The following is a 25,226-nucleotide window of genomic DNA, read 5'->3' on the forward strand; positions in this document are numbered from 1 at the left end:
ACAATGCGGTAATGGGGCCTTGAGCACGAGGAGTCCAAAGATTCTCTTTATCTGTGTTTGCAAGCATTGGCATTTGCTTGTACGACCTTGCTTGAGACACATATGAGGCATGGAGGGAGTGGACATGAGGCTGATGGGATGGGAAGGAAAGACTTTGCCTCCCTCTCGGGACTCCCCAGGAGTGCGTTAAGGCCCAGTTCACATAACCCGTGGCTCTCCTCCCTCCTCATTACAGGTGAGGAAGAAGAGGAGGAGCAGAGAGTGTAGTCTCTGAGTCAAACCGACTGATCTGACTCATTTATTATTAATCGGACGCAGAGCGGCTTTCAGCTCCTCGCGGACCTATCAGGGGGAGGGTTTAGCCACGAAGCGCTTCTTGCACTCTCTATCTGCTCCGTCTTTCACTTGTATCTCTCTCTGGCTCCTCTCTGATGACCTGACAATTAGGTCAGATACAAAGAGAGTGTGTTAAAGAATGCAAGAGAGGGGAGAAAAGGAGATGGAGCAAGAGGTGTGGAGAAGGGGTGAAGAGGCAGTGAGAAAGAAGGCAGACAGGGGGAAAAGATGAAGAGAAGTTTGGAAATGTGAAAAGAATAAGAAAGACAGAAGGTGAGAAGAAGGAAAAGAAAGCAAGAGGGGAGCAAAGAGAGGTAGACAGGAAAAAAATAAGTAGACACACTAAGGCAGGGAGGTAAATGGACAGGCAGTGATGCTGCAGAAAAGGTTCAGATAAAGATGGAGAGAGGACTAGAAAGCTTGGGGAGGAGGAGTGTGTGGGGATTCTGGCACAGCACCGGTGGCAGCCCCTGCTGAGTGCCCGGGGAGGCCCCTTAGGACAGGCAGGCGGGGTTTGTTATATGTTGAGAGTCTCTCTCTCTCTCTCTCTCTCTGGCGTTTGAAAGAAATTGTGCAAACTGTGTGTGTATTATGAAAAGAGAGAGTAGGTAAAGGGATCAGCATTAGGGAGTTTCAGCATGGCAGTGAATGCACTAAAAGTGCAAACTCGAAGAGCTCTAAATGCAATTAAGAGAACATTTTAGAATTTCCAGATTCCAATTAAAATTTGGCTTAAAATATTTTATGGTGTCATCCAGCCCATTGCGCTGTTTGGTAGTGAAGTATTGGGTCCACTCAGTCATCATAGCTACACCTATTGGGACAAACATCCAACAGAATCTTTACATGCAGAATTCTGCAGATACATTTTACACAAACACAGAAAAACACCAACAATTGCATGTAGAGCAGAATTAGGCAGATACCCACTGATAATTAACATTCAAAGGAGAGCGTTCACATGTTTTAATCACCTTAACTCCAGCCCCCTAGACACCCTCCATTCCAAAGCCCTCCAAACCCAGGAGCTGAGTCCAGAAAAGAGTCCCTTATGTCACTAGCTGCTGAGATTAACTGTCCCCCCCCTCTCAGACACACTCTGACCAGTCTCACAGCAGCACTGCTTTCCAGACACCAATCAGAGTAAACAAAATTATAACACAATGTAAATAAACCTGTTTGGAACATTGGAAAGAAGAAACTAAAAGCCAAAGTAGATCAGAATGTTATCTGGCCCTAAAAAGAGATGATGAATTGGCAGAATATCTCTCTACTGTCAGAGACAGAAAGCCCGACAGATCCTAACCAAGTACAGGCTCAGTGACCACAAACTGGCAATTGAAAAAGACACAAAAAAATCCTGGCAACCAAAAGAAATTATGTGGTCACTGTTCGACAGGTGAGGCTGAGACAGAGATGCACTTCCTCCTACAATGTACAACCAACAATGAAATAAGGAACGTTTAACAAGTTCAACTCTGTAATCTCAGATTTCAAAGAGCTAAATGACCTCTCAAAACTAAAAATACTCCTAGGAGAAGGAGGGGATATTTTGCTGCCCAATATGTATCGACATGCCACAACCTGAGGGACAGTGAATGACCTAGATACACACACTCATTAAAAAAAAAAAATGTTGCAGTGTTTAGTTTTCACTTTCTGTATTTGTATTTTAACTGCAAGTCTACATGTATTATTGTTATTATTATCCCATCTTACTTATCTGTTTATATTTTAATATCACAATACTTCTGTTTATGTATGTTTTTATTTCACCCATGCTTTGGCAATGTTAACATCTGTTTCCCATGCCAATAAAGCCCAACTGAACTGAATTTAACTGTAAACACGCACACACGTTTTTATTTCATACTTGCTTTGGCAATGCAAACGTCTGTTTCTCATGCCAATAAAGCCCCACTGAACTGAATTTAACTGTAAAGGAGGGAAAATAGAAGAGCTGCAACTAACAACTAGCTGCAACTTGTGATCCCTTAAAATGAATGTGACCCCTCATCTCAAGTTGCATACTGTATGTCCATGAGTAATGAACAGTTCCAACAAAGACCCAAAACCATTCCTTGGATGTGATGTATTTCAGAAATTCAAAGTGAAACAGAATACATGTGGGTGGGTTTTAACTACAAGAGCGATTTGAATCAAATCGTTCAGATTTGATTGGATTGCTCAAGAGTGGGCATTGCTTGGTGAATACAGAGAGATCCGGAGCTGCAAAGGACTGGTGGCCTCCACCCACATCTCCCTCACCTGCGTTGTTAAATCAGGAGAAGGACGAGGAAGAAATGAATTAATGAGACCTCAACCACATTCTCTAGAGATGTAAGCAAAGTTTTTGCCGACTGAGATCCAAACATACATCTCTGATCCATTATATTGCTCTGATAGCTATGACCTACTGTGTATTTAATAATGGTCTACTTACTGAATACAATTTTGTGTAACAGAACAATGTTTTTTCCTCTTTTCCTATTCTGTTCATCACCTTGCAAGCCCTCGGAGGTGTGCTGACCTCCATGTTGGGAAACCGTGGTTCAATCTATAAACTGTAAAAAAATTATAAAAACTGAAAAAAGCCGCCAATACTCACATTGGAGAAGCTGAAACCAGAAACTGCTTAGCCTTTTTGCTTGATAAATGATTTAAACAGTTACAAGCCACTTTGTGTAGAGTTATGTTATTTTGTAATTCTAACATCTTTAAAGTTATTCTGCTGACAAACATTTGCTTGTAGAAAAATGAGAAAATCCCAGGGAAAAGTGATCAAGCTGTTGCTTTAGCATGCATTTAGATACTACCACTGGGGCTGCCACAGTCAGACAGACAGTTTCAAATCCTACACATAGTGGCTTTAAACAATTATTCAAATTATTGATTTATTTTCTGTCAATCAAATAATTGATGACTAATTGTCAGCTAAAGAGAACGAAACTTTATATATACACACAACAACTGTATTTTCTGTACCGGTTTTGGGTGCAAAGGAGGAAATATGGCCAACAATGAATAATGACAACTTGTCAAATACAAATCAACTTTCTTTTAAAAAAAACCTAAACATTTTGGAAGTCTTTTTATACAACTCAACATTTCAAAAGTTTGAATAACATTTGCTTGACAGTTAGAGGAAATCACAACTATGGTTTATGTTTTTGTGCTGCAGACTCCTCCACACTCTGTCCTGCTGTCAATCACCCATCACCCATCCTGTCACTGCTGCTGGTGACGCTGATGCAGGCCGACATTTGTGTACAAACACAAACGTGTGTGAGAGGAAACGGCGAGCCCTCTCGCTCTACACCGCATATCACAGTTGGGGTCAATGTTACTTTCTTTCCAACCAATCATAGTGATGGATCTCCTTCCGAATTTGAAGACAGAAAAGCTCTCTGCTCAATAATGAAGCCCCTGAAAACAAATACCACAGGGAAATAATTGTGGATGATCTGTCATTAGTAAATGGGTTGCAATTTAAATTGACATTTGGAATTGATTGTATTGAGCAGACCCCAACACGTGCACTGATGCAGACTGCTGTCCGAAGCTTTAAAGATACAGTGTTGAAAAGGAAGAGTCAGCCGGTGTGTATGTATCTGTGTGTGTGTGGGTGTGTGTGTGTGTGTGAAGGACAATCATACAGCTCAGAGGGCACACAGCACCACTGAGTGGCCAGCTGCCTCCTATGTTTGAATGAAGAGTGTTTGAGTGCATGCATGTGTGTCCGTGTGTGTGTGTGGTTTAAGTGTTTACAAAAAGACTGAGTGTGTGCATTTGAGAGAATTTCTGTGCCAATGTCTAAATCTGCAGATGTGTTTGAGAGGCTGAATAGTGACATGATGAGCACAACAACAGAATTATTTATGTTCTGTTGCAGGCCACTTCCAGCTGCCAAAATATGCATGAGTGGCTATGTTGCCCTCAGAGCCCGGGACCAACACAGACAGCCCCAAACTGTGTGTGTGCCTGCGTATGGGTGTAGCAATATTTGGGAGTGGATGGTCAAGCTTTTATTTCTTTCAGTGTCTTCATGAATATAACAATAAATCAACATTCATGTGTGTGTATTATGTGTAAATGTATAAATGGGTACTGCTGAACCCTCAAATGCAAAAGGAAATCAAAATCAAGAGAAGTACAGCACTTCAATCAACACTGCCAGATGCAAAAGCTGCAATTGGCAACTGTTACTAGTTTTGCCCAAAACATCTAACATTGAATAAATTATTTAACTGGAGCGCTGTCCTTCTCTCGATTTTAGACCAGTTCTCGAAGGACCAGTACCTGCTGGATCAAACAGCAAAGTCAGTTTAAGTACTTTCATATAGTGTCAATTTAAAGGGCCGGTACACCCAAGTAGCAAAGAAATGGAACTTGTGAAAATAGTTCCAATAACAAGAGTTCACAGTGAGGTCTTTGGATTATGCAGAGTAACTGAGACATTGTTTCTACGACGACATGCTGCCGTTGAGTTTTGCAAATATATTTTTTCAGTTGTGCAACGCACACAAAAAAAATTCCTTTTACGTCCATTGTATAAAGGATGGAGACTGAAGTATCAGAGGCAGATATCTCAAAACTAGGCCAAATAAAACCAAAACTAGGGCTAAGTGAGGGATAAGTTTTTTGCGTTTTGACAGTTGGAGGGTGAACTAGCCCTTTAGAATTTATATATTGATCATTGCTTTCAAGAAAAGACATTCTTTAATGTCATTTTTACCCTTTATTTTCCTAAATATACTAAAGGCACAGTTTAGGCAACAGTATGGTTTTAACAGTATAAATTTAAATTTATAATTTTTTTTTTTAATCAGGTATAAAGTGGAGAGGATAGTGCAGAGGTATTTCTGTATAACTGGGACACACTGGTTTTCACCACTAGGTCTGCTCAAAGGTTCAACTGTAGCGCCAGCGGCCTCAGCACAAGGTGTTAAAGGCCCTGTTGGGGAGGATGGGAGGGGAAGCGGATGGTGAGTTGACAGTGGGAGGTGGAGAGAGGAGGAGAGTGACGTACATGGCTAGCATGCTGACTCAAGAGACCTGGAATTGACGACACTAATCACATCTCTGCTTTAACGAGGTAAATTGTTCAGAACAAGGTCAGTGAGTGGAAAAACACTGCTGCTCACTTTCTGCTGCTGCATGCTGATGGTGGTTGGGTAGTGCTGGTGGTACACAGGGTCTGATAGTGATTAGGAACCATTGTCCGGTAGATTTTGATTTTTTGATAGTGCTTGGATACTCAAAATCACAAACGAACATAAGCAGGAAAATATAAAGAAATCGCCACAGAACTTGTCATCTGTTGACTCCATAAGGGTACAACAGTGAAGACTGAAGCTTCAGATATACAGAAAACTCGGATGCACATTTGAGTCAAACTTGTCTGTCTCCAGAGGAGAGAATTTAAGTCTCCTTGATAGCAGCAGGGTGATTCATTCATATCATCAAATCCCAGCCACCCACACACCCACCCAGACTTGGCCCAGGGCGTGCAGCCTGCTGGTACCCCTTCTTTTAATGCCCCCGCCCTAACCAAATTACATCTCCCCTCTGTTCAAACAGCCGGCAAAGCAATATAAATCACTAATCATTTTAAATACACAACCGTGATAACATGCTGCAAAGTGAGGTGAATTATGATTTTTAAATGCATTTTAAATTTTACTAATTCATCTAAAGGTGGGTGACATTTTTCAAGGGTGTTGAGGCTGCCTGATGCTTATTCACATGAGCTCTGTGTAGGTCTATGGTCATTACTGTTGCAGTTATGTTGTGAGTGAAAAATATTCATTGTGGTGCTCTGTGCTTTTAATGGATAAGGCTGGCATTATTCTATATTTTTCTTGTTATCAACAAATCCAATGAAAGACCAAATCCAGCAATGCGTTCGTCTGTCTCTCAATGCTTTCCTACTTCCCTACCCTCTCTGTGGCACTCAGCCTAAGTCCTGGGGTTCCTACTGAAGACTTAAAGGTTTAAAAACTTGTCACAAATTTACTGTTTTATTTATTAATTTCCCAAAACAGCTGGATACTGTAGTTTTTGGCAAATGTTACTGAAATAGAATTAAATAGTACATTTGTAGGGGACTATTTTCAGTTGCGTATTAATACGCATTTGGTACTTAGGGAGTATCCATGGAAGCAGGACAGTGTATGTGGGATTGAGTCAAAAATAACTACTGTATCTATGGTTATTGTTATGAATCAATATGTCACCCAGTGCACATCAGTGTGTGGCTCAATGAAATGCTTTTACAATAATAGTTTTAGACAACAATGGAGATCTATGGCAAAGAGGAACAAGATATCAGGCTTTGGATACACAGAAAATACTTGTTAGAAGGATCAATTTATTGCTGATTTTTGTCTTTTCATGCGAGTGTTGACTATAAGAATGACGTAGAATATCAGAAGGGGTCCAGAAAACCAGTCTCAGGTCCACCACAAACCAGTAATCTTCCATTTGTTTTGAGCGATCCAGGAGTCTACAACAAATGTGAACGCCGAGCACTCTATATATTGGTAGGTGAACATGACTGGCCTACATAACACATACATTTTGTCCATCATCACAAACAAGACTCGCATTGATCTTGAATGAGTTTTCAAATCGCAAGAATCATGCTTTTAATCACCATTTAAAAAATTAAGTAATGTTAAGAAGCTCTAGTAAGTGTAAGTTTAAGCCGGGCCCGTTGATTTCAACTTTCGCTGGCAAATTGACTCTGCTGTAGCCAAGTAATAGTAATTTTATTGGTTGTTGAAACAACTAGTCAATATGCTCACTCACTGATAATTTGCACCACAAAACGTAAGCTCACTGCAGTGGTTAGTCCTAATAAAGTGTGTTTTTATAATATTAGGACTATAGACTATATTACGAGTCAGTGAGTGCAATGAAGCCTCATATTAGCTTCAGGTGAACTTTGAGAATGCATTTTTGTATAGAAAGAGGACTGTGCATTTTCCTACAGTGTAGTCGCTCCATGAAGATCGTTTCACGGTCAGTATGGAGACAAAAGGATTACTACATGATCACGTAACTCTTTCAATGTACATATGGCAAGTGAGCATTGTATTAAAATAGACTTGAATCAAAACCTTTTCTTTAAGAGTATGTAGAAACAGACTCAAGCATCTGGCTAGTGACACTTTCGGGTGCACAACACTGCCAGCATCAGGGCTTCACTTCCCACTGGGAACAGTCCTGTACTGAAAATATATGTAAGGATGTAAGTGCCCACCAGAGAGCACAAGTTTTAATATTAGCTGTCCCAGCACAGATGTGGCAGGGAGGTACACTCTCAGGGGAAGCAGAATTTTCTGGTACATCAGGCATCAGTGCCATGCTGACTATTAGAAGGTTAAGTCAAGTTTTTTAAGAAGTAAAACCCACAGTGGGCGAACATGTGGTCAGTGTTCTAGAACAATAGTTCAGAAACTCTTTTTCTTCTGTTACTTTGATGTATCCATCAAAAATGAAAAATAAACACAGGTCCCACAACAAAGAACTTGGATCCCTCTGCAGGTTTGACAAGTCCAATGTTGTCTCAAAAACCTGACAGTTTTATCATCATGCCTTGACCTTGTTTTTCCAGGATTATGTGTACATCAAAACATCATGTCTCTGTTGTTTTGCCCACACTGCTGTAAACTGGTTAATTCTGTAGAACTCCCTGCTATACTGAAATATGAACAATTGGCTGAATAGAACATTAAAGTGTTCTTATGTAATTTTGTTAATTATATATATATATATATATATATATATATATATATTTTTCGAGTACCATTAATTCACCAAGACACACACAAATGTAACCTCTGTAGGTTAAGTTCCACTTTCATATGCACCCCTGCTGTTGAACACTGGCTTCATAAACAAGATAAACTATTCAGAAAACAAACTTATTTTTCCTTTTAAAAAGGAGCTCATAACTAGTCGGGTGAGAGAGAAATGTAGGCTAGATGATGTATAAAGTCAGTCTTCAAAAATAGCCACAACTGCAGTAATATTTCCATGACAAATCTGTCCCAGCGTGCAATGTTTAAAAAGTTGCATTTATGATAGCTCTTTTAGCTTCCTCCATCTAGCAGTTTGGATTTATGTAGCCAAGAAATTTGTCATTCAGGTCACTATTACTTCAAAGGGCGCTTGCTTTAGCAGCAGCCAAGTTTTCAATTAAAAACATGACAGCTTGAGTGAAAAAAAACAAACATTTTCATTGGATTTCCAAATATGTTTTGGAAATTTCACATTCTCCAGGGCTTTTCCAGGCCTGGAAGAAAACATAAAATTTCCAAAACTAGAGACAACATTCAATTTGTAAAACATTCATGAAAAAATTTCCCATAAATGTAGGGACTCTGAAAGTCCCTGACGTTGCTTGATTTTAAACTGGGAAAAAAGTGTTCTTCACTTTTAAAAGCTATGAATCAAAATAATGAGTCTAAGGTGAAAAGCTGCTAGACAGCTGGATATGTGAATGCATTTTATTGTTGTTAATGCTGATGTTTAATGCATCTGTTTTGTGGCTGGAGAATGCTTGTGGGGGTATCTTTGCTGGCACTGCAGATAACGGGATGGCACCACCTTCATCTGTCCCCACAGGGAACATGGCACAGAGAGAGAAAGAACCGAGAGCGAGAAAGAGTGAGGTTAAGACACAGAGAAAGTCGGAGTAAAGAAGAGCAAACAATTTCCACGTTAATTAGCATCCCTCTCCTCCCCCGCAACACAAACAATGCAGCGCCCACAGAACCAGAAGCAAAACAGGGACAAGGCTGCGAGCTCGCTAACTTTAGGTCTCTACTCATCTGTGCTGAATCAGTGGCAGGCAGCACACACACACACACATCAAAAAAAGACTGAGCTGTGGGATTAAGAGCAAGTCAGCGGGAGTGGTGGGAGGCTGGGAGGAAAGAAAATAGGGAGGGGAGGGAAGGAGGGAGAAAGAAAGAGAGGGGATGGAACAAGGGAGATAGACAGAGGGAGGGAAGCAAGGGACAGAAAAGAGGGGGCAGAGGGAGAAACAGAACAGAGGGGGGAGATGGAACGCTAGAGATGAAAGGCGAACGAGGCAAGGAGAGCATGAGGGGGAGGGAAAGAGGGAGGATGGGAGAGAAGCAGGGATAGAGTCAAAGCAAGGGATGGAAGGAGAGTAAGGGAGAAAGGAGGAGGGGTAATGTAAAAATGATGAGTGAAGGAGGGACAGAAAAGGAGAGGAAGCAGAGATGGTGGAGGAGAGGAAAAGAGAACAGAAGATGGTGATCCAGTGATAAAAAAAGAAGAAAAAGGAAGGGAAGAAGGAGGGATGGTGATAAAAAAAGAGGGAGAAGGTAAAGAGAACGATGGAGCGAGCAAGCGAGGGGGGCTGTTATGTTTATGGACTGCTGCGATGCCTGCTTCCTGCACACAGCAGGCGCAGGTTGCATGCTTCGAATGCTGACATTCAAACATTCAAATGCTGACGCATGTGTATAAGCATACGAGCATCATGAGCGAGTAACTGCAGGGGCGGCATTTGTATTCAAAGGGAGTGAGGTGTATAACAGCACTACAGCTTTGAAAGCTGAATACCGTCCAAAATAAACCTCAGTGTAGAGGGTGATTTATTCAGTCGATGCTGAAACATACGGTTATTGAACATCACTGAAAAGGGCTGGTTGCAAAAAAAAAAAAAAAAAAAAAATGAGAAACTTTCAAATCAGCCCTATCAAATCTCTCCGCCTGTACATGGCTGCTGGATCAATAAAAGCAGCATGACTTGGAACAGCCAGCAATTTTTTTCAGGGCATTGTGGAGAGCACACAAACATGAAAAAGTTCTACAGTTCTCCCCTGGGTTGTAGGCACACACAAACACAGTCGCAGGATACACAGGAGAAAAAAAAATACACAAATGCAGTCAAGCATGCATGGAACACACTTGTCTACCCAATTTTTGGTCCCTCTCATTTTTTAATCAATAACACATTACAGCAGTTCCTGAAGAAGTAGAATACAGGACCAGGGATTCATCACAGCTCAGCACATGCACGTGTGTTCAGCCCTGCCAGCAAAACCAGCGTCTCCATCAATACAAAGCAGCATGTTGCTCTGCCAAGAATCCTTGAGAAATTTATTTTAAAATCTTGTCACGATCCAAAAGGTTTCTAAAGATACCAGAAACTTTATGTCAGTGCGAATCATGGGGGAAATGTGTGGAAAGTAATGCGCAAGAAAACATATCTTTCCATCTCCTTTCCATCACATGGAATCATGGGTTTGAATATTTGACTAACTGTTGAATAAGCAGATACAGAATGTACTGTACATGTGTTCCTGTCATACATGTTAAACTTCAAAAGAGCAACTTAACAGCAGCTGAAAATCTTGGTTTACCTTCTTACACACTGGAGTACACTCTTGCATCACTGAAGGAAGGTGTCAGTAGTGCGTGACATCACTGTTGGGTGTGGTTACAGGTGCCACAGAATACACTTTTGACCACACCCAACCACATCCATCAGTGATGGTGACCAATTTAAGTGGAAAGTCAAGATTAATTCTCATCAGACATAATGTTGATATTTGACAATTCTGATGAACAGATTACATTTATCAACAATATTTTTGAACGTTCAATGTCAATGTTTTGTTCAATTATTTACGCCTACAATTTTTGCAGTTGAGGCAACTAAAACCTTGTTAAAGCTACACCAACTATTTTTTATATTAATAATGAAAATGACTAATGTAATATGAAACGGGTTACTCTTATTATACTCCCTCTTTACTTCCCTCCTCTTTTTAAATGTATTTTCATATTTTAACTGTTGTAAACTATTTTAACTATAAATTGTCTGCACTTTTCTTCCATTATTTTGCAAAGCCCTCTGAGCTGTGTACGAAAGGTGCCAGCATATAAATTATTATTATTTCTCGCAGTAACATACAGAATTTTTTTTAGGATGATAATATTGCTCTGCCTTTGCACTGTGTAAATCTAGCTTGCTACCTTATATTGCTCAGGAATGTGACTGGCCAACAACAAAAAAGCAGGAAAATATACGGAGCGCAGCGACCCGTTGGCGCTTTAGACGCAGGTAACGATTTAGTTTTGCTAGGTGCAAAGTAGATTTACCAGGGCTGTGCGTCTTTCAGCTTGTTGCAGAGTTTTCTGCTCTCTAGTGGCCAAAAAAACATGCAGAAAAAAAAGATTGTGGTCAGGTTTAGAAAATAACATTAACCGTTAGCCTGAGATGGGACGCAAACTCAAACCGGACATGCTACATGCTCATCTCACATGCTACATAAAAGGACAAGCTACTTTCTGCTTTGGCACTGAAAGCTTGGTGTTTGAAATCATGTGCTGCTGAATTAAATGCAAACAAATCTCCAAGGAATACTGGGCTAAGTTAACACATATTAATATTTCAGAGCAGTTAGATTTTTGGTAGACCTCCGTTTTCCCCCTGTACTTGGTGGACCACAGAGATGCCATTAAGTAAGTGTCTGTGCTTGTGTGTGCATGATGTGGGTGAGTAAAATAGGAGAGTGGGAGTTGCATGTGTGTGCGCATTTGCCTGTGTGTGCTGACAGCTAACCAGCTCCTTTAAAACCAGTGAGCTGCAGCGCTTCTTCATAGTAATGGCTGGTGCACGGGCACAGCAGAGCAGCTTTGATGATCCATCACTGTGGTTCACATAGCATCACACACACACACACACACACACACACACACACACACACACGTCAAAGGCGGCTGCTGCCACTTTAACACTAACACGTCTGTGGCTTGGAGTTGACAGAAGGGAGAGGAGGGGTGCTCACCTGAAGAATGTGACAAAGAACTGCACCAGATCCATGAAGTTACTGTGCTGGGAGAAGGCGATCTACAGAAGGGAAAGAAAGGACAACAGACCGTATCAGAAATCTGCTTTAATAAGGGAGATTTTAAAACAAAAGGGTCAGCAGTATACACTCATAAACATGCAAGCTTTAGTCGACCTTGTAGATCTGACAAAAGGCACACAAACGAGCAGGCGAGATAACGCTGCCTCTGCTCACAAAGGCAGACAGTGCATTTGCATGTATAGTATATTGTGGACCATGTATATATATTTATACTATGTTGACAACCTGTGCCTTTATCAGTACTGTACATTTTGTAGTGCGTATATTTCTAGTGGTTCACAAGTTAAGTTTCAAGATAAGGGATTTCTAAGGGTTTTTATCCTTCCTTATAGTATTCACAACTCCTTATTCAACTACTGGTAGGTTCCCAGTCTGTCTGCTTATCTGTGTTCCAGACTACACGCCTGTCAAAGCAGCAACACAGCAGCAGCCGGGCCCCTCAGCTGCCCACAGCCTGTGCAAAAAACCTCATGTGGGCAGAAATATTCAATCATCACAAGAGCAAGTGTACTAACGACATCCTGTCTTAATCAAGGTTGCCAGGGGTAACACTGGCAGTGTCGTATCTCCCCCCCTACACTTATGCCTACACCCCCCTCCCCTGAAAATACCTCCCAATGAACATTGCTGCAACAACACAACACTGCCTCTCTCTGACAACATCAGAGTACTGCACCCCCTGCCCGCAGCAGAATTCCCCTCAAACATCTTTTCTCTGAGGTGACACCTTGGACCAGAACTTATCACCGCTCCTACTTATTATTCCTCGGCAAAGCGGGGATTTGCATACAATTCCAGCGGGGAAAAAAGGAGCAAGAGGAAGAAAAAGAAAAAAAAAAAGACAAAAGCCGGAAAACCCAGCAGTGTGCATGTCAGATTAGTCTATGAATACTTAATGTGTGATCAAGAATTATAATACATGCATAGAAAAACTTGATGGGTCAGAATGTATATACATCTATTGTGACTTTACACACAAACAACAAAGAGCCAAAGGCATTGGTCTCTGTAGTGAGATGGCAGGGGTGTGTGTGTGTGTTTTGTGAACGGCCCAGGGTCTAATTTACTTGTATAGTCAGCACCATCTGGCTTGCTAATGTGTTGCTGTTGATTACTGTTGAGCGCTGAATCCAGTGTGATAATTTTCCTCTAGACTGTTGAACGCTGAAGAGAAGTTCAGGATGCCACTACACCCAGAGAAAACTTTTAAAAAGATGTCAGCAGCGTGGTTTGGTGTTTAATTCCCTGGGTATGGCAGTGGATGGGGCATTGCACTAACGCTGCCAAGATCAAGTGTTTCATGTCAATCAGGGAACAAATATTCCATTAATGACTGTGAGCCTTCTCCAAGTAATGACTCTCTACCGCAACAAATGATCATTATCATTCATTATTTTTTTGTATCTTTTTGGATTAATTGATTAATCTTTTACTCTACAAAATGTCTTTGTTGATGATGATCCTTGCTCTTTGGGCTGCCGATGTTTTGGGGCATTTCAGGATTTTCATATGTTAGTGACATTAAGTTACTGTTTTGGATTGGTGTTAGTTATTTTTATGGTTTTGACAGCTCTTGTGTTGATTTGAGGTGCCATTTAGGTTGTTTTTAGGATCAAATCATGAATGTATTAGAAATGTTATTCGTGATTTTATAATCGCATTCCTGTTTAATTCTAATTTTATGACATACTTTGTGTTATTTGTCATATGTCGTTTGTCAGTAACTCATTACTAGCGCTGCGTTTCTTGGCTAGTACACTCTTGAAAAAGATTTTTAACCCCAAGTTGATCGCTTGTAATGTCCAACTAACAGTTCAATACTCAAATATATGTAGTTTATAGCGATATGAAACAGAAAAGCAGAAAATCCTCACATTTGCGAAGATGGAACCAACAAGTGCAGCACTACTTATTACATATATTATTACATTGTATTATTATACTGTATTACCATCATCAACCGGTAAACCCATTTGGTACTTCACACTTATTTTATCTTAAACTTATACCCACCTGGTACTTAACTTATTTTCTGACCTGTTTTTATAGTGTATTGTATTATATTTTTTTGCTAGTACTTTCTCCTGTGTGCACTGACGTAAAGACGAGCTGCTGTAACAATGTTTCCCTTCGGGGATCAATAAAGTATTTCTGATTCTGAAGTGCATGAAATTTTGCTTAGTAAATACGACTCAGTGATTATCAAAATAGTGAAACTAAATCGATTAATCTACTCATCGCTTTGGCACTATTCTTGACTGGGGGCACACAAAATATGGCAGTGGCATAGAAGATAAAAATGTGTGATGTGAACAGCCAGAACAACAATATTTTTGGTTTGTCTTAATATTTCTCACTCACTTTTTGACATTACAGTCCAAAATATTCAGTGGCTCCACTTTCCAGATTCTGCTCACTTCCTCAGAGTATCACCAATGTAATCAGGATTTAAAAAGTACCTTCACAAAGCACTAGAGAGCAATTTTTGGAAATGATTCTGAGTTTCTAACAAGACAATCAGGTACTTGCAATTGAGAGAAATTTTTTTGGAGGGAATATTTTCTTTCCTGTGCTCATGAATGTAAATGGGACGTAAAAATTAAAGGATTAAAGAAAAACTACCGGAGATTGTATGAAACTGTGAGTGACAGGGATTTCTTAAGAGCAAAGCTTAGAATTATCAAAGAAGCCTCGTCAGCTGGTGTACTGAAACCCGGCTCGCTTTGTGACCGCAGCCTAACAAAGCCATCTACTTCTCTAGGTGATTAAAGATACATAATGTTCTCTTCTAATGACACAATAGCTCCCTTCAAGGAACAATGCTAACTTCCTCAACAATGATGGAACTTCAGCGTCATATCACCACTGCATAACTCCATTTTGAAAAGTACAAGCAGGCCGTCTCACTGAGAAGATGTGCGATAACAGTTATTGTAGCGGCTAATCTCAAGTGTCAGTCGTGTGCCGTGCTTTGTCACCAAGAGGCAGGCTGGCGGTGGCGGCAGGAGGCCCAGGTGACGCACTCGTTATGTGCCCAGCAGAGGGTGATTTTTTAGGGGCCACAAAGGATCTCGCAGCAGGGTCTGTCAGCCTGCCACCGGGCATTAAGACTGGAAATATTCTGCCTTTAATGGCTTCTGACAGCCGCTTGAACTATATTGGAGTTTTAAGGGAAAGTGTCGTTATCAGTGCGAGAGAGGGCTGCTCAACAGGTTCCACAAAAAAGGAAAGGACAGAAGGAAACAGAATTTTAAGTATGACGGCGTCCTCTGCCATTCAGATCCTTTCTGCAAGGAAGTTCCGTCAGGTTAGATGGTGAACGTTGGTGGACAGCCATTTTCAGGTCTCTCCAGAGATGCTCAATTGGGTTTAGGTCAGGGCTCTGGCTGGGCCAGTCAAGAATGGTCACAGAGTTGTTCCGAAGCCACTCCTTATTGACCAACTATATTCTCCCAGTATGTCACTGGCTTGTCCAAATGTTGTGCAGCAAACTTTAAAACGAGCTTCAACATGCTTTTTCTTCAGTAATGGAGTCTTGCGTGGTGAGCGTGCATACAGGCCATGGCGGCTGAGCACATTACTTATCTTTTTTTTTTTTTTTTTTTAAAAACAGTTGTACCTGCTAATTCCAGGTCCTTCTGAAGCTGTCCACAAGAGGTCCTTGGCTCTTGAACAACTCTTCTGATAATTCTCTTCACTCCTCTGTCAGAAATCTTGCGAGGAGCACCTGGTCGTGGCCGGTTTTTGGTAAAATGATGTTCTTTCCACTTCCGGATTATGGTCCCAACAGTGCTCACTGGAACATTCAGAAGTTACATCTACTTCAACAGTGATGAAGTAGATGCAGCCAGAGAACAATAGGCCTGATTACTGAGCCATCTTGATACTATTAGGTCAGTTTCAGGTGAAACTAGCTATTAGCAGATACTCAGGCAGATTCCCTCCTGAGGGCAGGGCTTATGTAACTCAGAGTAGCTTAAATTTCCAGTTCCCGTCCAATTTTTTCACAATTGAGAATGACTTCCGGATGGGAGCCGAAACGTCTTGATTCTGAAAACAGTGTCCAGATGACTACGACTGAAACCTTTTCTACGATTCAGAAGTTTTGAAATCCTTCTGTAACCAATGCCATCACTATGTTTTGCAACAATAAGGTTGCAAAGGTCTTGAGAGAGCTCTTTGCCTTTACCCATCATGAGATGTTTCTTCTGTGACAATGTGGTCATGAGACACCTTTTTATAGGCCATGAGTTGGGACTGAACCAGCTGATATTAATTTGTACTGGCAAGGGGCAGGATTGCTTTCTAATTAGTGATTGTCTTGGCTTTCCATGCCTTTTTGCACCTCCCTTTCTTCATGTGTTCAATACTTTTTCCCTGTCATTTAACATTATTACACATAATTTATGGACATCTATGGTTTGATTTCTTTGCATGTGTGGATTTCATGAGTTGTTACCTTAATTTCATTATCACCTTTAGAAATATATTTACAGAGAAAAATGGTGACGTGTTCAATACTTATTTTACCTGCTGTATTTTTTGTTTCAGTTTTGAACCTATTTTAAAACCTTATTTATTTGATTACTTATAATTTCTTATATCTTATTTTTTATTTGCATTTTATACGTTTAAGGTAAAAATCTATTTGTATACATTTTCTATATTAATATGCATAGTATTTTTTTTATTTGTTTGCATAAAATTAAATTTGCTGTTTAATAAGTAGCTGGCTGATTTTAGGTTGTACCCGCCATTGTTGCAAGCTGGCAAAACCACTGACTTTCTGTTTCCTAACCTCTCTGTGATGAGTATCAAGACGCACTCGTCAGGCAGCCATGCATGGCCTAGATAAACACTACATGAGTCCACACAGATACGCAAAGCAGCCCAACCAGCTGATAGCTACAGCTGCTGCTACTCCACAGCAGGGTATTAAATTGGAGGCTGTTCTAATCTCTACCATATCATGACATGTTCACTAAGGCACGGAACAGGAGATCACAGCTCTTTAATGTAATTAGTCTGGGATTTGCGTTTCATTACAAACATCATTAAATTCTGATCTATTCTTCATCAGGAAAGAAAAAAAAATAAAAAGAGGGGTGGGAATTCCTCGCTGACTAATCTTAATTGATTCTCAATTGCAATTGATTTTGCTTTGATGTTCCGAGCTGCTCAACGGTGACGAAGTCATCACAGAATTCACTTTGACCATTGTAAAAAGGTCTCATTTTTTTGTGGGTCACGATGATTAGATCAAAATGTTTTTCCTGAAATCTAACATGTTCAAAAGTTTTACATATTTTATTCGATACACGTTAGGTGGAAAACTGTTTATATATATATATATATATATATATACACACACACACACACAAGCACTGGAGCTGTTTTAGGGGTAAAATAATGTGTGCTGCTGATTTAATACAACAGATTCGGTAGTGAATGCAACAAGTGGAGTCAATGTAAATGGACAAAAAACAAACTCTTTCATATGGTATGAGCGCTGTTCTAACGCTACTTCTGACCACGTGATAGCCAACAGAAGCAACCTTGAGGTGGTGTGTCAGAGAGTGAGCAAGAGAAAGAGAGAGAGAGCTCTGTACAGCTGCACACTAAAGCTGGGAGAGAGAGGGCTTAGCTTGCACACAGCCCACTCTGAATGCAGCATGTGTTTCAACTTAACATTCCACTTTGCCCTTGCTCTTTCTCGGCTGCTGTTTATGAACAGTTTTCTCCAATCTCTGCCTGCCAACACTGGAGGACCAACTGCCTACGATTACACACACACCCACACATCCCATTGCCACATTGCAGTAGACTACTGACGGCAAGAAGAGTAAGAAAAGGCAGCAAAAGAAAAACGAAGGGCTGTTATTAAGAAGAAATGGTAAAAACTATTTTGAGACGAGGAGCAATGGCAGAAAAAGAGAAACAAGAGGAAAATTTTACCTCACTGACGAAAGTAAAGCTCCATGAGTGCAAGGGGAAAAAATGACACGCTAGCAGACCTGCATGCTTTAATTTCGAGGACAGGGGTGATCTTCTATATGATCCCACCCACCAAAACAGAAGGTGAGGTGGACTAGAGGAAGCTGAGAGGGGGAAGGCTCTCTCAATTCAGCTCCGCTCTATGTTCTGTTGTGGAGCTGCTCTGGAGACCTCCTGAGGCTGGCTGGCAGCAGCTGGAGTTCTGAAGCTGGGAGAACTAAATGCCTTCACAAGACAGAACATAGAAGACGGAGGCAGGATTTCAGGAGGAGGGCAGGGGGAAGGAGCTTGCACGGGGCAACCAGTCAAATCACTCCCAGAACTGATCGGGGAGGCACACAGGCAGGCTGCACAGAGTGCACAAAAAGCCGGGCCCAGAGCACCTCGCACTCCCAAAGCAGCACCAGCCAATCCTGGCAGTGCATTCATTCACTGCATCAAACCTAGCATTGATGCTGAGTTTATTCCATCCTTTATCATGCTGCAAAAACACCCATGTACTAAAGATGCATGTAGACGTACGATCAAAACTCTGACTAATTGAATGGTTTTACTGACAGCTTCACAAGTGTAAGCATGTAGATACAAAGCTATATTTCATATTCTACTCCACCTCTGAAGCACCAGTAGTAATGCATTTGAGTAGAGCAGTTGTGATCAGATCAGAGTGACCTGATCAAATGTCAACATATCTAGTTCATAGTGTTAAATTTTTTTTCCCAATCTGACCTACTTAAAAAGTGCTTTTTCAAAAAGTACTAAGATCTGTTGGTACTAGGGTACCTAGATTTTTTAAAGATCTCATGTAATAATCACTTGAAATTCCTGGAAAGGGACTGTCAGCTTTGACGTCATGCTGCACTAGTGGGTGTAACTAGAAAGTTCAAATAACAAATTCATCAAAAATTGCTCAAAAATCCCATCTTTCTGCCAACCATATCAAATCAAACTGCCTGTATTTCCATAACTAATAGCCCATTGGTTTACATATTACATCGATCGCTCACTGTCGAATATTCTGTCCCAGCATCCTGTTTCAAAAGGAAAAACTTCCATTTCATGGGACTCTTAAAGTTTGTTTGTACTCGAGGCCATGTAAAAGGCCAACAGTCCTGCAATAAATTCTACCCTCATGGTTTTTGTTGAAACGGTTTTAGAGGAGTTGATTCAATTTTAAGGTCATTTTGGAGGCTGTACTTTGTGGTGCTGTTGAATCGTATTGTGTTATACTGACAGGTGTTTCTAATACCTGGACTACCCTTGAAAATATAGTGTGGGGAGATGTAGCTAGGTCTACCTAATAAACTCGCAGCTAAGCTTAGAATATTGAATATTAACCAGTCCAGAACAATATTAAGTTGTAAGATTTTTATGGACGTCTGCTAGCCAATCAGAAACAAGTATCTTCCTATCCAGGATATAAACTGTGTTCACAACGTAAATTGAGTAAGTGGATGACAACACAATAGCTGGCACATGAACGTTTTTTTTACACATTAAAGGGTTTTTTTCTATGAAGAAATCCACACTGTGAATAAACTGACTGAAATGAATTGACTTTCATCCTGTTGTAAACAAAGCGATTACAGGCATTAAACAACAACATTGCGTTGGCACGACTTTGCCACCGACGTTCAGCTAGAGCACTACTGAGGGACAGTTTTCTCTTCACCAGCCATCCACATGGCAGCGGTTCACCGAGTGCAGCGGGGATTTTAGCTTGGCTGCATAAACACACACTGTCAGCTACCAGGCAAGCAGATACAGAGCCCTATTCACTACTACTGCCAATAAGCCACATCAACACTGGAGAAAAGCTCCTGCACACCATATACAGGAAACTTTTTTTCCCCCCACTGACCACATTTTACTGGTGACTGCCAACATTTACATTTTACCATTTTACCAGCCAACTTTTTGGTTTATTGAGTAGAACAGTGGCTTGTAAATCAGACAAGCTGGCTAGTCACAGTGAAAATTGACTACAGTTTTGCTGCACTTTGATCCAAAATATGTGTATGTGTTTATTTATTTGCATACATATACACAAGTTAAACATGGGCTAACTCTGCGCATGAAAGCGCATTAGGAGAACTGAAGTGCCGTTTTGTAGATGCTTTCATTCGAAGGGCATGAATACATAGATTTTCAGTATAAGTAGCGCCACTACAGTCAATATTCAGGACAGCTTGGCCTGTTTAAGTTTGTACTCATGCAGTAAATCGTGCTTTTATCATATTTTATGCTCTTATTAAGGTATGATTCTCTTGAATTGTGTATTATTTCAAGAAGCAACATGTCTTGGCTTTAAAGCTGCAAATTTCACAAACCACAACGGCATTCCAGATTACGGAAAAGGAGGGACAACACTTCTTGTTTGTGATTGGACAGCACCCAAGTCCCTGGCGACAGTTCAATGTCATTTCCTGTTTGAGTAGCCTAGCCTAGCCTACTACTTGCAGCAGTGTCTTTGCACAAATCTTAAACTGAGTTTTTTGTTCATATAATGGTGAGTCATTTCACTGTCTAACCAGTCAGCTTTCTAACCCCTTTTCAACATATCAGTCAGTGGTTGCTGATCCTTAGTTGTCATAGTTGAGTGTGTCATTCTGTCTGTCAGAATTAAATTTGGCCTGTTAAGATTAATCTAATGCATCACAAAGACTGGGAATGAGTTGCTCCTCTCTGGATTTCAGCAGGCAAAATTTTTTATAAATATATTGCCCATAGTGCAGCTTAGGGTGGTAAGACCTAAAACTTATATCACGGTTAATTATGAATATTGGACGGTAACAATCATAATTTCAGCAGGATGTGGTTTAAACGCATTGCAATAGTCTGTAGTGTTGTCTGTTCTTCCCCCACCATTTCCACAAAATGTAAGTGTGTAGTTATTTTAGCGAAGCGTACAATCATTGGTTAAAATGCAGTAATATGTGGCATTCATATCTAGTGCAGATTGACTACAATGCCAAATTGTTATACTGTAGCACAAATTACGTCTTACTTTTTTAAGTGCAAATTGTATTTTTGTTAAACTGAAGTGGAACCTACTTGAATCTTAATGGGCCATGTAAAGTTGCTGACATAGACAAAGAACGTTATGTTTGGGCTGTTGCGGAAATCAAAGTTCTCGTTGGAGAAGCTGTCTTTGAACTCCTTGATGTTGCTCCGAGAGACGATAGGGATCTCCTCCCCGGTCTGCGTGCCTGCTGAATGACAGAAAGAAGAACAGAAAAGAGGGACAGAGATGGAGGAGGGATACAGGAGTAAAAAAAAAAATGAAAGGGGAGGTTGATGAAGAGATGAAAGACGAAGAGAAATGGGAGGAAGGACATGTAGTACGGGGGGGGGACACGAGATAAAGACAGACAAATGAAGAAAGGGAGATAGACATTAAATAGGTATACTTTATATTTAAACATTAACAACAGTCTTCACTGGTTTATCCCTGTACTACAAAACTCAAAGAAGATGAACAAGAACCATGAGCTTCTAATTGAGGATTTTTTCATCCATACAAGATGAACAAATCAAACATGACAGCACTCTCTGTATATGATTACCCCATTTTAGGATACCAAACATATTTTTCAACAATTTGCTTACATGAGGAGAAGTAATGAGTTTCTGAGTTAAAATGTCTAAGTTATTATTCTTTTGCATACAGTATGTCTAAAAGAATCAACATACAATTACAAGAATGCAAGACAGAAATATTGCCAGGCTGTTACCGGTTGCATCTTTACCTACCCTCCTACATTTAGCAAAACACAGAATCTGATCTGACAGTTCCTTTTCGTATTAAACTGTGGGAAAGGCCTGTCAAGACACCTGGCCATCTGAGGACAGAGGATGGGTAAGAGCTGCCACCTGCTGCCCCCTTATGTTTCACTGAATAAAGTTTGAAGTGCAACTAACAATTATTTTCATTATCAATTAATCTGTTGATTTGTATTATTTGGTAAATAATAATCTATAAAATGTGAAAAAGAGCCCAAGGTGACATCTTGAAATGGCTTTTTGTGTCGAAGGATCTTCAAATTACAGTGATATAAAAAAGAAAAAGCAGCTAATCCTCACATTAGAGAAGCTAGATCCAGGGTAGGTTAGCATTTTTGCTTGATGAATGATTTTCTGTTATCGTCTAATTGTTTAAGCACTACTGCTGCGTTTGTTGAGACTTACCGGTGAAGCTAGTGGCCCAGGTTATGTTCAGGTTGAAGTTCTTCGAGGCATTTATGAACATGTCTAGATCCCGGTTTGGCTGAGGAGGAAGAGAGGACACATAAAACGTGCAGTCACCTTCATCATTATCATCAACATCTTTCGAGTCCCACATATCCTAAAAATGTGCAGTGGAGACGGATGAACCAGAATTAAAAAAAATAAGAAGCAACGCCCCTCTGCTTTACTGTAAATGCTGAGCAGAGATTTTCTTCACCACCCCACACCAGTTTGCAGCTGTACAAACAGCTACTGTGTTGCAGACTAGAGCAAATTTGCACAACTAATGGAAGCTGAATTAGCAAAACAAATGTTTGAACAAGAGTTAATGATGAAAATTATATTAAAAATACTGTAAGTGCAATTGTAATGTGCATCAACTTTTATAGCGTCAAGTAGGTAAGACCTAATTAACTTACTTACTGATTGAAAGACAGTGTTTGTTAATAATCATTTAATTCACTTCAACAGGGCTTTGTTGGCATGGGAAATAGATGTTAACATTGCCAAAGCACGTGTGAAATAAAAACAAATAATGTGCTATTAGAATATATACAGATAGTTATGATAATAATACAATATTGACTTACAGTTAAAAATACAAATACAAGTAAGTGAAAACTATATTTATGAATGTATGCATTTAAATGGCTTTAGTAGAGATGAATGGTTAAAGAGGCTCTATAACTACGACTGAAACCTTTTCTACGAGAGGCTCTATAATGAAAATCATTAAAGATGTATAATGTAGTCATTGTTATCTTTTTGTGTGTGGTTATATTGAAAGCTTTTTCCTTGTTTCCTTGTTACACTTAATTATATAGCATCTTTTGGCATTTGGCTCACTGCTAAACACCACACTGCATCATCATCCAGAAGGTCTTCAGTCACCAAGCTTTGCCTGATCTGAGGGAAGTTAAATTTCTACTGGGTATACATAAAATTAGAGAAACAAGACATAATTAAAATTCCTGTGATTTTAAAAACACATTTAATTTTGCACACTTCTAGCGGACAAAGTGATTGCAGTTCTGCATTTGTTACCATTTGGTAAAGGTTTTGTTGGGAAAAATACCATCTGGAATATTTAATGAGATCCTTGTGTTTCAGTTTTGGCTCCAGATGCTGCAGCCAAAGTAAACAGGACTGGACAAGTTTTCATTTGCTGGGAAAACATCTGTGTGAGTGACTGTGTGAGGAGTGTAGTTCACACTACGACATTACACTTCAGTCTGATGTAATTAATGTCTGTGCTCATCTGTGGCAGAATGACTTTTACTGTCAAGCCAGTGGTACATTTTTTCTCAATTTGGTCATTAGGTTGATAATAAGTTAACTGAGTGACCGTGATATTTATTTCAATAGTTTCGATTTGTTTTATGGTATTATGTTTATATTACAATATATCATTCTTTTTTGCCTGTGCTCCATTGTATATTATTGTTCTTTGGTAGCTTGATATATTGTACTATTATTAATTATGTAGTCATACCTTTTTATGTTCTCAGGTCTCCATTGAGACTGAGATCTCAGTCTCAACAGGACTTTTCTAACTTAATAAAGATACTATTATGATAAATCACTGCTAAATAGTTTGCTGTTATACTTTCTCTTCTGTATTGGAGCCAACAGGCGAAGTACTCCCATCCTTATGGTTGGTGCTTGTTTTTCCTTTAAAATTAAGATCTCTCTCATTTACTGTGAAAGATTTTAAAACAATATACTCATTTATTAATAATAATACATTATATTATTATTATCATCATCATCATCATCATCATCATCTATCAATCACTGTTATCGTCATTACCAAAATGGTAAAGATACAATTGGAGAAGTGTCTTTGGAAGAAACTTACTTGTTTTACAATAACCGAGAGAGGATGAAAAAAATTGAAATAAATAAAAGCATAAAAGCATAATCACCACCACCATCATCATCATCTGGTGCTGACAGTACAATCGTTAATCCTAATAAAAGTGACAGCTGCTGTGACGGTGGGGCGTTCACTGTCAGAGACATACCTCCTCAGGTGTGGCCACGAAGTTGATGGCGGTGTAGTAGCGGTCGTCCTCCTGCGACAGGCTGAAGGTGAACTGGTAGTCGATGAGGAGCGTGTCTGTTTGAAGTGATTGAGCCAGCGGTGTGGGTGTGGGAGAGAGTGGTGGGGATTACAAAAGAAAAAGAAGAATAGCTCGATAAGTCTAGTTTGAAAGTCACAAGAACATGTTTTCACACAGCGCTCGGGGCAGGAAATTACCCGGTTTCCAATTCTTTTTCTATTTCAAAATTCTATTGACTTTCTGTGACAGACCTGAAGATTTTAGTGTGTGTTGTCAGTTGTCTGTGATGAAGGTCATCATAGACATAGATATGTCTGTGTGCAAGCCTGCGTTAAACTACTGCTGGAGATCACTGTCACTAGACCACGATAATACTGAGACATACATGAACCGGGCATGGACCAAATGATTTCCCCATGTGTTTCTAAATTTTCTGTCCACTTTTTTTTTTTTGAATTTCCTTCCACACATACTGGCCATACTGGCTACTATACTGCAAAATTTCATGATCCCTTCTCATGCTGGTTCGAGTCAATGTGGGAAGACAAGAACCTGCCACCAAGAAACATTTTAACCTTGGGGTTGGTAATACCCCTTTCATACAGGGGCTACACATAAAGCGGTCTATTGAGCATGCAGTTGAACCACTCAACCAGTGATTGTAACTGCTGTCACAGGTTAATGTTCA

The 25,226-nt window shown here is 40.0% G+C and overlaps 1 protein-coding gene across 3 annotated transcripts in view; it reads right to left on the reverse strand.

Moving 5' to 3' along the window:
* atrn (attractin) overlaps nt 1–25,226 on the reverse strand; it is a 136,246-nt gene that overhangs the window by 58,964 nt on the left and 52,056 nt on the right. The window contains exons 22-26 of one of the 3 annotated variants that reach the window (XM_044167852.1): nt 24,500–24,594; nt 22,437–22,515; nt 21,303–21,460; nt 12,171–12,232; nt 3,277–3,762 (exon numbers count right to left, since the gene is read on the reverse strand). In XM_044167852.1, coding sequence (XP_044023787.1) covers nt 3,699–3,762; nt 12,171–12,232; nt 21,303–21,460; nt 22,437–22,515; nt 24,500–24,594 — 458 coding nt within the window. In that variant the 3' untranslated portion in view covers nt 3,277–3,698. Of the gene's footprint in view, nt 1–3,276; nt 3,763–8,866; nt 8,956–12,170; nt 12,233–21,302; nt 21,461–22,436; nt 22,516–24,499; nt 24,595–25,226 lie in introns of those variants that run through there. The other 2 variants (XM_044167853.1, XM_044167851.1) reach the window with 2 other exon arrangements.

This window comes from Siniperca chuatsi, linkage group LG15 (assembly GCF_020085105.1).
Source record: "Siniperca chuatsi isolate FFG_IHB_CAS linkage group LG15, ASM2008510v1, whole genome shotgun sequence".
In the NCBI taxonomy this organism is placed as follows: domain Eukaryota; kingdom Metazoa; phylum Chordata; class Actinopteri; order Centrarchiformes; family Sinipercidae; genus Siniperca; species Siniperca chuatsi.